The 13,434-nt window shown below is 41.2% G+C and overlaps 1 protein-coding gene and 1 pseudogene across 1 annotated transcript; one reads left to right on the top strand and one right to left on the bottom strand.

Annotated features, from left to right (window-relative positions):
• Positions 1 to 1,349: 1,349 nt before the first annotated feature.
• LOC108544127 (Fanconi anemia group D2 protein) lies at positions 1,350 to 13,432 on the top strand (the record flags this gene model as incomplete). Its single annotated transcript, XM_017895097.1, has 6 exons — positions 1,350 to 1,481; positions 3,694 to 3,804; positions 10,231 to 10,341; positions 12,378 to 12,497; positions 12,940 to 13,013; positions 13,318 to 13,432. Coding segments are annotated over 6 exons (663 nt in total), but the record flags the coding sequence as incomplete, so codon positions are not given.
• LOC108544129 (cytochrome c-like) lies at positions 8,215 to 8,529 on the bottom strand (annotated as a pseudogene).
• Positions 13,433 to 13,434: the final 2 nt, after the last annotated feature.

The raw sequence follows: 13,434 nt of genomic DNA, 5'->3' as shown, positions 1-13,434 counted from the left end.
AGTTAAAATGAGAGTTAGGGAGGAGAGGTCTGACATTCCAAAAGGATAAGTAACTCTTAGCTTGTGTACTAACTGCTTCTTATAGCTCCTTTTCTCTCTCTACTCTTCCCCACTCAGAGTTCTTAAGGATATGTGTTCATCCGTTCTGTCTCTGGCTCAGAGTTTGCTTCACTCTCTAGACCAGAGTATAATTTCATTTGGCAGTCTCCTATACAAATATGCATTTAAGTTTTTTGACACGTACTGCCAGCAGGTATGTTGAAACATTTATTTTGGCAAGGAGGGAACGGGGAAGGGAAAATAATCTGATGTTTATTTCTTGTTGGTTGGACCTTACTGAAGGGGAAGGAACTCTGAACTGGATCTCAGGAAAGTTCAATCCTAGTCCCAGCCTTGATGAAATGAAGAGACTTGACTGGTGGATCTAACTCTGTGTTCTGAGCTCTAAAATTCTGTCTGAAATTAAGATCCAGAACCAGTTTATGTCAAAACATGAGACACTTTGTTGTTGTTGTTGTTGTTGTTGTTGTTGAGACACAGTTTCGCTCTTGTTGCCCAGGCTGGAGTGCAGTGGCACAGTCTTGGCTCACTACAACCTCCACCTCCCGGATTCAAGCGATTCTCCTGTCTCATCCTCCTGAGTAGCTGGGATCACAGGTGCGCACCACCAGGCCCGGCTAATTTTTTGTATTTTTAATAGAGACAGGGTTTCACCATGTTGGCCAGGCTGGTCTCGAACTCCTGACCTCAGGTGATCCACCCGCCTCAGCCTCCCAAAGTGCTGGAATTACNATGAGGTAGCTGCTGCAGTTGAGAATATAATTCTGTTATGACTATTACACAGTGACAGTATAAAGGGAGAATGGCATCTAAGACATTTTTGAACCCTCTTAATGTCTTAGAGACACTATCATGATCCATGTTTGCTTGGAAACATGCAAGTCTAGCCAGTACTATATAGAGAAAACTTTTAAAGCTTTTAGCTCCTTGGGTGCCATCTTTTTGAGAAATTTCAACTGATCTTGTACAACCTCAACTTAAAGGGTAAAATTTAACCCATGTGGGAACAAGAAAGAGGAAAACTATGCCAAGGAGCAAAATCAGGAGGGCTTAGGCAGTGCTCACTGATAAAATATGGGAAATAGGTCAAGACGGGATGGTAAAGTTACGCTGGCATATTCCTAAATCTCCTGAAGCCAACATTAATGAAAACTAGATAATAGATGATGGGATTGGGTTGATTGTGATTTTAACAAAGTAGAGATTGGAGAGGCCTTGGGGGTGAATCCCTTTAGAATGGCCATCCCATATTTTGTTTTACATTGTCCTGTTGACTCTCCTCTGTATAGGAGGTGGTTGGTGCCTTAGTGACCCATATCTGCAGTGGGAATGAAGCTGAAGTTGATACCGCGTTAGATGTCCTCCTAGAGTTGGTAGTGCTAAACCCGTCTGCTATGATGATGAATGCTGTCTTTGTAAAGGCATCTTATTGGCTTCTTGTACTTTAGATATTTAACACTATAATTGGTGGGAGGAGGTGGGACAGAGGTGAAATAACGGGCAAGTAATATAAATAAAAAGTGACTATTCTATCTATGTGTTAATTGATTCAGCAAACACTTCTTTATATCTAACCCACAGACTAAGCTCTATTCTGGGTGCTGTGGGTGTAAAGTAGGTCCTTGCCTTTGATGTTAAAGACTAAGACACCTAAGCAATTCACTATAAATACAGCATGGTGAATTCTTCGGTAAAGTACTATAGCTAAAACAGAGCAAGAATAATTAAATTTAGCCTGGGAAGCTGGAGAATTCTTCAAAGAGGCGATTTGAGTGATTGCTGAAGGATGGGAATGACTGACAAGAGAAAGTATGGGAAGTTGTGTTCTAAGCAGAGAAGAGTTTGAGCAGAAACAAACTGGTGCCCAAGTCAATGGTGTGACTGAGGAATGAGAAGCAAACAAGCATGACTGGAGAATAGGATATATATGGAGAAGAGTGATGGGAGGCAAGGCTGGTAAGACATAGGAAAGGCCCGTGTTGCAAAGAGTCTCAACATGCTAAAGAGTTTCAACTTTATTTTCTAGACAATAGGGAGCTATTACCAGTTTTTACCCAGAGTTGACCTAATCTGCTCAGCGTTCAGAGATAACTCAGTAGGCTATATCATGGGTGGATTGGAGACCACTGAAAGGGTCTAAGGGAGTGAGAGTAAGGGCCAGATTTTGGTCATGGGAATGTAGAAGAAATGATGGCTTAGGAGACAATTTGGTGTTAGAATTAACATGACTTGGTGACTGTTAAGAATATGTGGCAATAAGAAACAGGAAAACTAAGTCCGAGTTTTTCATCTTAGGAAACTAGGTGAATGATTGTGCCATTTCCTGAGACCAGGAGGGGAGTGCATCTTCTGTAGGAAGTATGATGAGTTCATTATGGAATAGCCATGTGTAGATGGTTAGTGGATAGTTGGAAATTCTGGTTTGGAATCTTGCGGGGACCCTTTGGTGGAAGATTTAGTTTGGGCATTCAGAACCATATAAATGTGAGCTCTACTGAGGCAATTTTGAGGCAGAAGACCATAGAAGCTTAGAAGAACACAGACATTTTGAGAAGGTTAAAGTTTAAGTGGCAGATGAAAGCAAATGTCCATAGAAGGAAAATGAGAAAACTAGAAGATGAATAATGTGAGCTTGAAGGATGTCAGGTCGCAAAAGCCCAGGAATGAGTTTCAAGAGTGAGGGATTTATCTCCAGTGTCGGACACTGTAGAGGTTGAAGATGGAGCAGAGGCTATTGGCTTTGGCAATTAGGATACCTCTGGTAACCTCTGAGAGAACAGTGTTAATTGAATTATAAGGGTGGAAGCCAGAGAGCAGTAACCTGAAGACTTGCGGAATAGAGTCAATGTTGAGAAGCATCAAGGAGAGAATAAGAAAAGTAGCTTGAGAGAGAAGCTGGTTGCAAGGGAGATATTTTTTAGATGAGGAGGTTTGAGATTGCTTGTAGGCTGAGAAAAGGATTCAATAGAGAGGAAGAAATAGAAAATTTTAAAAATTAATTAGAAGTTTACAAAACTGTTTTATTACTTTATCCTCAGAGAAACCACAAAAGGTAGTATAGCTATTATTATCACCATGTTACAGATGAGAAAAGCTGAGACATCTCCCACGGTCACAAAGTAAATAGTTTCCTTGTGACTCCTTCCAGATCTGTAGAGAAAGGAGAAATAATTCATGGAGTAGAAGCTGGGAAGGGATGATATGGCAAGGAATAGGGTAAAGACATAACTTTTGGTAGAATATTGTTTTCACTGAAAAGGGGAAAGGTGGAGGTAAAGAATACTGAGAACTGGGAGATGCATTAGAATGACTAAGCAGTAGATGACTAAAGCCCAGGATTGTGGTTCAGAGTGAAGAGGATAAAGAAAACTTTATCTTTCCTGATAGTTAGTTCCTAGTCTCGGATAATAAGAGACTTAGAAAGCTGGAAGAGTTTTCTCAGTTTATTTCCAGTCTATCAAACCTTTGGGCTCTGAGCATAGCTTTTAGAACTTGAGCTTTTAAGGCAGCTAAAAAGTTTTAGATCCCTGGCTATCTGATCTGTGTGCCTCTCTTATAGGGATTTTAATTTTTTGATTTTTAAGGGAAAAATGTTAGCTGCCAGCCTCATTGTTGGCATCATCTTTTCTGCAGGGCATTTTAGATTATCTGGATAACATATCTCCTCAGCAAATACAAAAACTCTTCAATGCTCTCAGCACACTGGCATTTAGTAAACAGAATGAAGCCAGCAGCCACATCCAGGTAAGAGGCAATATGTTGGGGAAGATTTTTGTTGTTGTTGTTGGAATCTCCCTCTGTCGCCCAGGCTAGAGTGCAGTGCATGATCTTGGCTCACTGCAACCTCCATCTCCCGGGTTGACACGATTGTCCTGCCTCAGCCTCCCGAGTAGCTGGGACTACAGGCATGCACCACCACGCCCAGCTAATTTTTTTGTATTTTTAGTAGAAAAGGGGTTTTACCATGTTAGCCAGGATGGTCTCAATCTCCTGACCTCATGATCCGCCTGCCTCAGCCTCCCAAAGTGCTGGGATTACAGGCATGAGCCACTGCACCTGGAATTTTTTTTTTTTTTTTTTTTGTGACATGGAGTCTAGCTCTGTCACCTACACTGGAGTGCAGTGGCATGCTCTCGGCTCAGTGCAACCTCCACCTTCTGAGTTCAAGCAATTCTCCTGCCTCAGCCTCCCGAGTAGCTGGGACTGCAGGCACATGCCACCACACCTGTCTAATTTTTGTATTTTTAGTATTTCGTATTTTAAACCTCTTTACTTGAAATTTGCTGGAAAAAAAAAACACACAACCAAATGATAGATTTGCTTGTGTGTAGTAGTGGAAATGGAGTACACAGCCATAGTTCCAGCATTTTTTTATTCTTACCACAAACATTAAGTCCCTATCCTGTGTCAGGCACTGATATATTAGATCCTCTGCCCTCGAAAATCTTTGTTTATTAGGGAAGAGATGGGTCTGTGATCAGATAACCACGAAACTGTTCAGGTTCTGAGTGCAGTGGGGACACAGAATTGCCTTGTTTCCTAAGAAACATCTCCATCTAATGTGAACTTCACGTGGGCCTGCTTTCGTTTGTGGACACCATTCACTGAAAAAGCCAGGCTGTAATCCCAGCACTTTGGGAGGCCAAGGCAGGCGAATCACATGTGTCCAGGGGTCTGAGACCAGCCTGGGCACCATGGTGAAACCCTATCTCTACAAAAACATACAAAAATTAGCCAGGTGTGGTGGCACACCCGTAATCCTAGCTACTCAGGAGGCTGAGGTGGGAGAATCCATTGAGCCCAGGGAGTTGAGGCTACAGTGAGCCATGATTGTGCCACTGTACTCCAGCCTGGGCGATAAGACTCTATCTCAAAATAAATAAATAAATAAATAAATAGATTAGATTGGAATCATAACTTGTAACTCGTTTGTATCTTTAGTGCTATCTTACGGCAGTAATTCATACTGGACTGTGACTTTGAACAACCAGTATATTTTTTATCTCCCCCCACCCACACCTTTCTTGGGTCTCCAGTCAACACATTTTTTTAATTAAAAAAAATTTTGGACTAGGTAATATACATGTGTCATATAAAATTCAAAACATATAGAAGGGTATCCAGTGAAAAATAACTCTCACTTCTCAGTCCTCTAGGCACCTGGTTTGTCTCCCACAGGGGCAGTCACTTTATAACCTTCTGAGATGTTCTGATAATTTACAAATTTGTATTTACCTGTAGTTTCCTTTTCCCTCTTGTTCTACATCTTACCTTTTGCATTTAGCAGTTTATTTTGGAGATTGCTTCAAATCAGTAATAAAAATCCACTTCATTATTTTATTTTATTTTTGAATTTTGATAAAATATACATAACATAAAATATACCATTTAAATTGTTTTTAAGGATACAATTTAGTAGCAGTAAGTATATTCACAATGTTATACAACCACTATCACTATCCTTTTCTAGAACTTTCTGATCATCCCAAACAAACTTTGTACCCATTAGGCAATAATTCGCCATCTTCCTGTCCCTACCTCCTAATAATCACTAATCACATTCTGTCTATGGATTTGTTCAAATATTTGAGTCCCTGTTTTCAGTTCTTTAGGGTATATATATTTAAGAGTGGAATTGCTGGATCATATGATGACCATATGTTTACCATTTAGAGGAACCACCAAACTGCTTTCCATAGCAGCTGCATAATTTTACATTCCCACCAACAACGCATGTAGGCTCCAATTTCTCCATATCCTTGCCAACATTTATTTTTCATCCTTAAAATTTTATTTTAATTTTATTAACTAATTTATTTATTAATAAATAAAAAATATATATATTTTTAGATAGGGTCTTGCTCTGTCACGACTAGGCTGCAGTGCAGTGGTGTGATCATAGTTCACTGCAGCCTCAAACTCCTGGGCTCAAGCAGTCTTCCTGCCTCAGCCTCCTGAGTACCTGGGACAACAGGTACCTGCCATGTTGCTTGCCCCTATTTTTTAATTATAATCATCCTGATGAATACAAAGTGGTATCTCATTGTGGTTTGATTTGCATTTCCTAATGACTAATGATGTTAAGCATCTTTTCATGTACTTCTTGGCCATTTCTATATTTTTGTAGAAATGTCTATTCAAGTCCTTTACCCATTTTTGTTTGTTTTGTTTTAGAGATGGGGTATCACTCTGTCACACACATTGGAGTGCAGTGGTGTGATCTTGGCTCACTGCAACCTCCACCTCCCAGGCTCAAGCGATCCTCCCATGTCAGCCTCCTGAGTAGCTGGGACCACAGGTGCGTGCACCACCGTGCCCAGCTAATTTTTTGCAATTTTGGTAGACATGAAGTTTCGTCATGGTACCCAGGCTGGTCTCAAACTCTTGAGCTCAGGAGATCCACCCGTCTCTGCCTCCCAAAGTGCTGGCATCACAGGCACGAGCCACCGTGCTCAGCACTTTGCCCATTTTTAAACTGGTTTTTTGTTGTTGTTGAGGTATAGGAGTTATTTGTATATTCTGGATATTGATCTCTTATCAGATATATGATTTGCAAATATTTTCTCCCATTCTATGGGTTTTCACTCCCTTCATAGTGTCCTTTGATGCACAAAAATATTTAGTTTCGATAAAGTCAAATTTATCTACGTTTTTTTTTTTGAGATGGAGTCTTGCTCTGTCGCCCAGGCTGGAGTGCAGTGGTGCGATCTCTGCTCACTGCAACCTCTGCCTCCCGGGTTGAAGCGATTCTCCTGCCTCAGCCTCCTGAGTAGCTGGGACTACAGGCGCGTGCTACCATGCCCAATTAATTTTTGTATTTTTAGTAGAAATGGGGTTTCACCATGTTGGCCAAGATGGTCTCGATCTCTTGACCTTGTGATCTGCCTGCCTCGGCCTCCCAAAGTGCTGTGATTACAGATGTGAGCCACTGCACCTGGCCTTATCTATTTTTTTTCATCTGTGGTTTTCTTTTTAATTATCTTAAGACTTATGATCACACATAATGTTAAAATTTGTGTATATCTCCTCTACTTTAATCCTTTTAAGACGTCAAAAGCACCGTTAATATACAGCAGTTTTACAGTTTTATGTTTCTGAATGACTCTTTAAAGACAATCCTAAATTATAACTTAGTTTGAGTTCGATTGTAAAGAATTCAAGAGTGAAGTTTAACTTGCTACTATTTTAAAAGCATGTGACCTTATAGATCATGTATAAAATGTGAGAAGTGTTAAATAATCTTTGATATTACACATAAACCACACTAAATTGCCTTTCAATAAGTTAAAGGGACCATTTTAAATACAGGGAATTCTAATTAGATTGGCATAGTTAAGGCCAAAAATATAAACGAGACATTGCTACCTTATTTATCTCCAACCCTTGCCTTTAAGAGGCAAATGAACACAAAACAGGTGAATCTTGCTTGGTTCTAAGACAGTGAAGGAATTTCCTCAGTATTTGAATATATTCATATAACCAGTTATATAAATCTAAATATAAAATCAATCTCCATTAAGTTTTTTGTTTTGTTTTGTTTTGTTTTGTTTTGTTTGTTTGTTTTGAGATGGGGTCTTGCTGTCGCCCAGGCTAGAGTGCAGTGGCGTGATCTCGGCTCACTGCAAACTCTGCCCTCTGGGTTCAAGCAATTCTCCTGTCTCAGCATCCCTAGTAGCAGGGATTACAGGTGCCCACCACCACGCCTAGCTAATTTTTGTATTTTTAGTAGAGACAGAGTTTCACCTGATGTTGGCCAGGCTGGTCCCAAACTCTTGACCTCAAGTGATCTGCCCACCTCGGCTTCCCAAAATGCTGGGATTACAGGTGTAAGCTACTGCGCCTGGCCTCCATTAAGTTTTAAGATAGCACTCACTATCTTTGTGAAAAGTTGAACATTGCTAAGGAAGTCTCATCTTATCTTTAGAAGGGGTAAACAGTGATAGCATTTACTGAATTGGAATTACTATTAAAATTCAAAAGCAACATATTCATTTAACCACAAGTCAGCCTTAGTTTTAAATCACAACTGCCCAACAAAATATTTTGTCAGTCATTCATGATCTGAATTCCTGTGTATGAGCTCTATTAAAGTATGGAACACATAAAAAAGTCATGAGACATTTGTTTTGTAATAAATAAGGCAGTGGCCAATTATTACTCATTAGTAACTTTTTTGAGATAAGCTATCAAGTCTACCCTTTCTGCCTTCTTAACGCCGGCAAAGATCATTTTTCTTCCAGGGATGTACTTCTTGGGATTCTCCAAATACTCCATCAGTTTATCCTCTCCTCAGGTGATGCCTTTGTTCTTCTTGGCGTCTGTGTAAGAGAATCCAATGGCCTGACCTGTCTTCCGCCCAAAGAGACCATGGAGATTAGGCCCAGTCTTGTGCTTGCCTCCCTTTTGCATGGTGTGGCACTGGGCACACTTCTGAACAAAAATCTTCTTGCCTTTCTCAACATCACCCATATTTAGTTCTCTTTATCGTCACTGGCGCCACGAAGGTTGCCACTCCAAAGCTGTACGACCCACTCTCTATCAATTTTTTTTCCTGTGTTGCTTGTCCTTTTGGTTGTCATGCTTAAGATACCATTGCCGAATCCAAGGTCATGAAGATTTTCTTTTATTTTCTTCTAAGAGAAAGTTTTAGCTCTTAAATTCAGGTCTTTGATCCACTTTGAGTTAATTTTTGTGTATAGTGTATTTTAAGGATTTAACTTCATTCTTTTGCAGATGGATATCCAGTTTTTCCAGTGCCATTTGTTGAAAAGATGGTCCTTTCACCATTGAAATGATTTTGGCACCCTTGTCAAAAATCAATTTGTCACATATATGAAGGCTTATCTTTGAACTCTGTGTTGTGTTTCATTGTTCTGTATGTCTGTCCTGCCATCACCACACTGTTTTGACTACTGTAGCTTTGTATTAATATTGAAATCAGGAAGTGTGAGCTCTCCAACTTTGTTCTTTTTCAAGGTTTTGGCAGTTTGGGGTCCCGTGAAATTCCATGTGAATTTTGGTATGGATCTTTCTATTTCTGCAAATCATGTTGTGGGGCTTTGATAAGGATTGCGCTGAATCACTTTGAATGGTATTGTCATCTTAACAATATTGAGTGTCTTCCAGTCCACAAAGACAACAGGTCTTTCCGTTTACTTATGTCTTTAATGTTTTTCAGCAATATTTATTTTTTTATTTTATTTTATTTTATTTTGAGACAGTATCTGGCTCTGTCATCCAGGCTACAGTACAGTGATGTGATCTTGGCTCTGTATTCTTGACCTCCCAGGCTCAGGTGATCCTCCCACCCCAGCTTCCGAGTAGCTGGGACCACAGGCATGCACCACCACAGCTGGCTAATTTTTGTGTTTTCTATAGAGATGAGGTTTTGCCGTGTTACTCAGGCTGGTCTTGAACTCCTGGGTTCAAGCAATCTACCTGCCTCAGCCTCCCAAAGTGTTAGGATGACAGGCATGAGCCACCACGGCTAGCCTTGCCTCCATGTTTAAATCTGTACCTAAGTATTTTATTCTAATTCATTATTTTAGCTGAGCAGCCATCAACATTATGATAATTTTCATATCCTTATAGGAATAATAACAATAAAAGCTATTATTATTAAATGTCTATCATGTGCCAGACACTGTTCTGGAAGTTTTTTTATAATTTACCTCTAATCCTTAAAACAACTTGCCCCATTTCACAGATGTAAAAATTAAAACTTGGAGACATGAAATGACTTGCTAAAGACACACAGGGCTGTGTGTGGTGGCTCACCCCTATAATCCCAGCACTTTGGAAGGCTGAGGTGGGTGGTTCACCTGAGGGCAGGAGTTCAAGACCAGGCTGGCCAACATGGTAAAACCCCATCTCTACTAAAAATACAAAATTAGCCAGGTGTGGTGCCAGGCACCTGTAATCCCAGCTACCCAGGAGGTTGAGGGAGGAGAACCACTTGAACCCAGGAGGTGCAGGTTGCAGTGAGCCGAGATTGCACCATTGCACTCTAGCCTGGACAATAAGAGCGAAACTCCGTCTCAAAAAAACAAAACAAAAAACAGTAAACGATAGAACCCTTTATAGTCTAGCTGCATGGCTCAATATCCATACCATACCTTCTTTTGCTGTGCAATTCCAGCATTACCATCTTTCTTCATTATCTCATTGCAGGATGACATGCACTTGGTGATAAGAAAGCAGCTCTCTAGCACCGTATTCAAGTACAAACTCTTTGGGATTTTTTGGTGCTGTCACCATGGCTGGCATCATGGCGGCAGACAGGTACACATGGAGATTCTGACTTCTGTGGTTTAAGATGAGTTAATCTTGCCAGCTAACAGTGTTACATTGCATAGACATCATTTTAACAGTAGACGTTACAACTGTAAGAGAAATGAGCAGGCCGGACTCGGTGGCTCACGCCTGTAATCCCAACACTTTGTGAGGCCGAGGTGAGCTGATGACCTGAGGCTGGGAGTTCAAGACCAGCCTGACCAACATGAAGAAACCCAGTCTCTACTAAGAATACAAAATTAGCTGGATGCAGTGGCACATGCCGGTAATCTCAGCTACTCGGGAGGCTGAGGCAGGAGAATTGCTTGAACCTGGGAGACGGAGGTTGCAGTGAGCTGAGATCACGCCATTGCACTCCAGCCTGGGCAACAAGAGTGAAACTGTCTCAAAAAATAAAAAAAAAAGTAAAAAAAAAAGAAAATATATATAGATAACAAGTATTTTGCTCTATATCGGTATTTTGTATGGACAAAATCAAATACTGCTTCTCTCCCTTCATGTACTTTTATCTTTACCTGTACCCATAGGGAAGTTAGAACTACTTAAACTTATTGGCAAATTGTTATCAAATATTAAAAAGTGAAATTAAAATTATTTTGTTTTTAGAAGTGCATCATCTAGTTTCGACTCAGAGAGAGCCAACCTGGAGCGATGAGTCAGTGCACACACGGTGAGTTCTCATCTAAAATATATAAAAAATAAAAAAATAAAAGTACGTCCCAGCGTGGTGGCAGAGCATCTGTAACCCAGCTGCTTGGGAGGCTGAGCAGAGAATTGCTTGAACCCGGGAGGCAGAGCTTGCAGTAAGCCGAGATCACACCACTGCACTCCAGCCTGGGCAACAGAGCGAGACTCTGTCTCAAAAAAAGGCAAAAAAAAAAAAAATAGTTTGTTCCTGAACTTGCCTATCTTTGTGATTTTATATAATTGGAAAACTACTGGCATGGGTTGCACTTAACTTAGTATGAGACTGGAGTCCCAACCCTCTGTCTCCCAGGTGGAGTGCAGTGGTGTTCTCCCAGGTTCCAAGCGATTCTCTCTGCCTCCAGCCCTTCCCAGGCAGCTGGGATCACAGACATGACTATCATGCCCAGCTTAATTTTATATTTTTAGTAGAGACCAGGTTTCACCATGTCGGGCGTTTCGCCATGTTGGTCAGGCTGATTCTTAAACTCCTGATCTCAGGTGATCTGCCCCCTTCAGCCCTCTCCAAAGCACTGGGATTACAGTACGTATAGACCACCACTCCCAGGTCAGCTTGCATTTATTTCTATATCCATTTAATCTCTCCAACTTAATTATAAAGTCTTAGCAAGAAGATGTTGAAGCATGGGGACAAATAAGTGTATATACTGGAAAGTGGGACATAAAGCTAGTTCAGGCAGGCACAGTGGCTCACACCTGATCAGACTTTGGGACGGCTGAGGCCAGGAAGATCACTTGAGGTAAGCAGTTTGAGACCAAGCACTGGAACAACATGGTGCAATCCACAATCTCAATAAATGAAATACAAAAAAATTACCCATGCAGAGGAGCAGGCGCCTGTAGTCCAGCTACTCCAGAGCTGGACAAGAGAATTTCTTGAATCCAGGAAGTTGAGGTTGCTTTGCAGCCGAAGATTGCCAGACTGTACTCCAGCCGCTGGGACGACCAGAGTGAGACCCTACTCAAAGGGAAAAAAGAAAAAGCTAGTTGAGAGAGAAAACAGAGAGCCTTGCATGCAAAACAATACATTTTTATTTCATTCTTTAGGCAGAGGTATTCCTTAAGGGTTTCTTAGCATGGAAATGGCAAAATCAAAGCTTTGCTTTAGAAAATTAATCTGGCTGCAGTGTCTGACAGATTGCAAAAGGGATGATATCAGAAAGAGACAAACAGGTCAGAACATTCAGGAAAACTTCAAGTGAGAAGTAGAGCTTTGCCAGTAAAATCAGAAAGTGAAAAAAACAGTCTTGAATGGGGCGAATGGAGTTTGGGAAGGACTGACAGCCCAAGGTTTAAACCATTCTTCCTCTTTGCTCCAGGTGACTTCCTTGTTGCAGTTGGTTCATTCCTGTAGTGAGCAGTCTCCTCAGGCCTCTGCACTTTACTATGATGAATTTGCCAACCTGATCCAACAAGAAAAGCTGGATCCAAAAGCCCTGGTAAAGCCAATTGTCTTTTCTTAAAGCAATAAAGCATGAGAGCTGCTTTACTACACTCTTCAGGTCTTTCTGTTGTAGTGTGAAAATAGATCATCCTGTGACCTCTCTTAAATTCTAACTGCGAAAGGCTTTTCTGCCCTACCCTGCCTCAGGGCTCTTCTCTGAGGCTTCCTTCACTTAATAACAATAACAGTAGTAAAGAAGAGATTGACTTTGTTAATGATGGTGGCTACTATCTGTCTGAGAGCCCTATTCTATGCTAGGCCTTGTGCTAAGTGCTTTTATGCACTCTCTCTTTTCTGCTTCACAATAATGAGATATTTATTGTTACTTCCTTTTAGAAATGAGGGAACTGAGACTTAGAAAGGTTAAGAGTAATTTATCTAGGGCTCTCCAGCAAGTACACCCTGCGCTGCCCTTAGTGTTTGTTTGCTTCCTGAAGGAACGTGTTGGGCACACCATCTGCAATGATTTCCAGGATGCCTTCGTAGTGGACTCCTGTGTTGTTCCGGAAGGGTAGGTATTGTTTACCTGCTGGCTTGGTTGTACTGGTGAAGTTACATCAATTCTGTCAGTAACTGATACAAACTTCAGAACACCCTTGACCTCAGCCACAGCTGCCCAGTCCCACAGCTTCTTTCCTCCCAACCCCAGCATCCCTGCACCCTTAGCTCCAAAATTCCTAAAAGGTTCACGTTTGTTCTTCTGTTTCTAATTCCTCCCCATGACGTTGTGTTTGAAATTGGTTTGCTCTAGTGGTTTTCCCTGCAGCCTTGTGTATTCCTGAGCTGCAGCATCAGATTCTGGTTTTTCTCCGCAGTGACTTTCCATTTCCTGTGAAAGCGCTGTACGGACTGGAAGAATACAACACTCAGGATGGGATCGCCATAAACCTCCTGCCGCTGCTGTTTTCTCAGGACTTTGCAAAACATGGGGG

Source organism: Rhinopithecus bieti, unplaced genomic scaffold (genome assembly GCF_001698545.2).
Source record: "Rhinopithecus bieti isolate Rb0 unplaced genomic scaffold, ASM169854v2 scaffold_26308, whole genome shotgun sequence".
In the NCBI taxonomy this organism is placed as follows: domain Eukaryota; kingdom Metazoa; phylum Chordata; class Mammalia; order Primates; family Cercopithecidae; genus Rhinopithecus; species Rhinopithecus bieti.
Note: the sequence above shows the minus strand (reverse complement) of the source record. Positions and strands in the feature narration are given on the sequence as shown.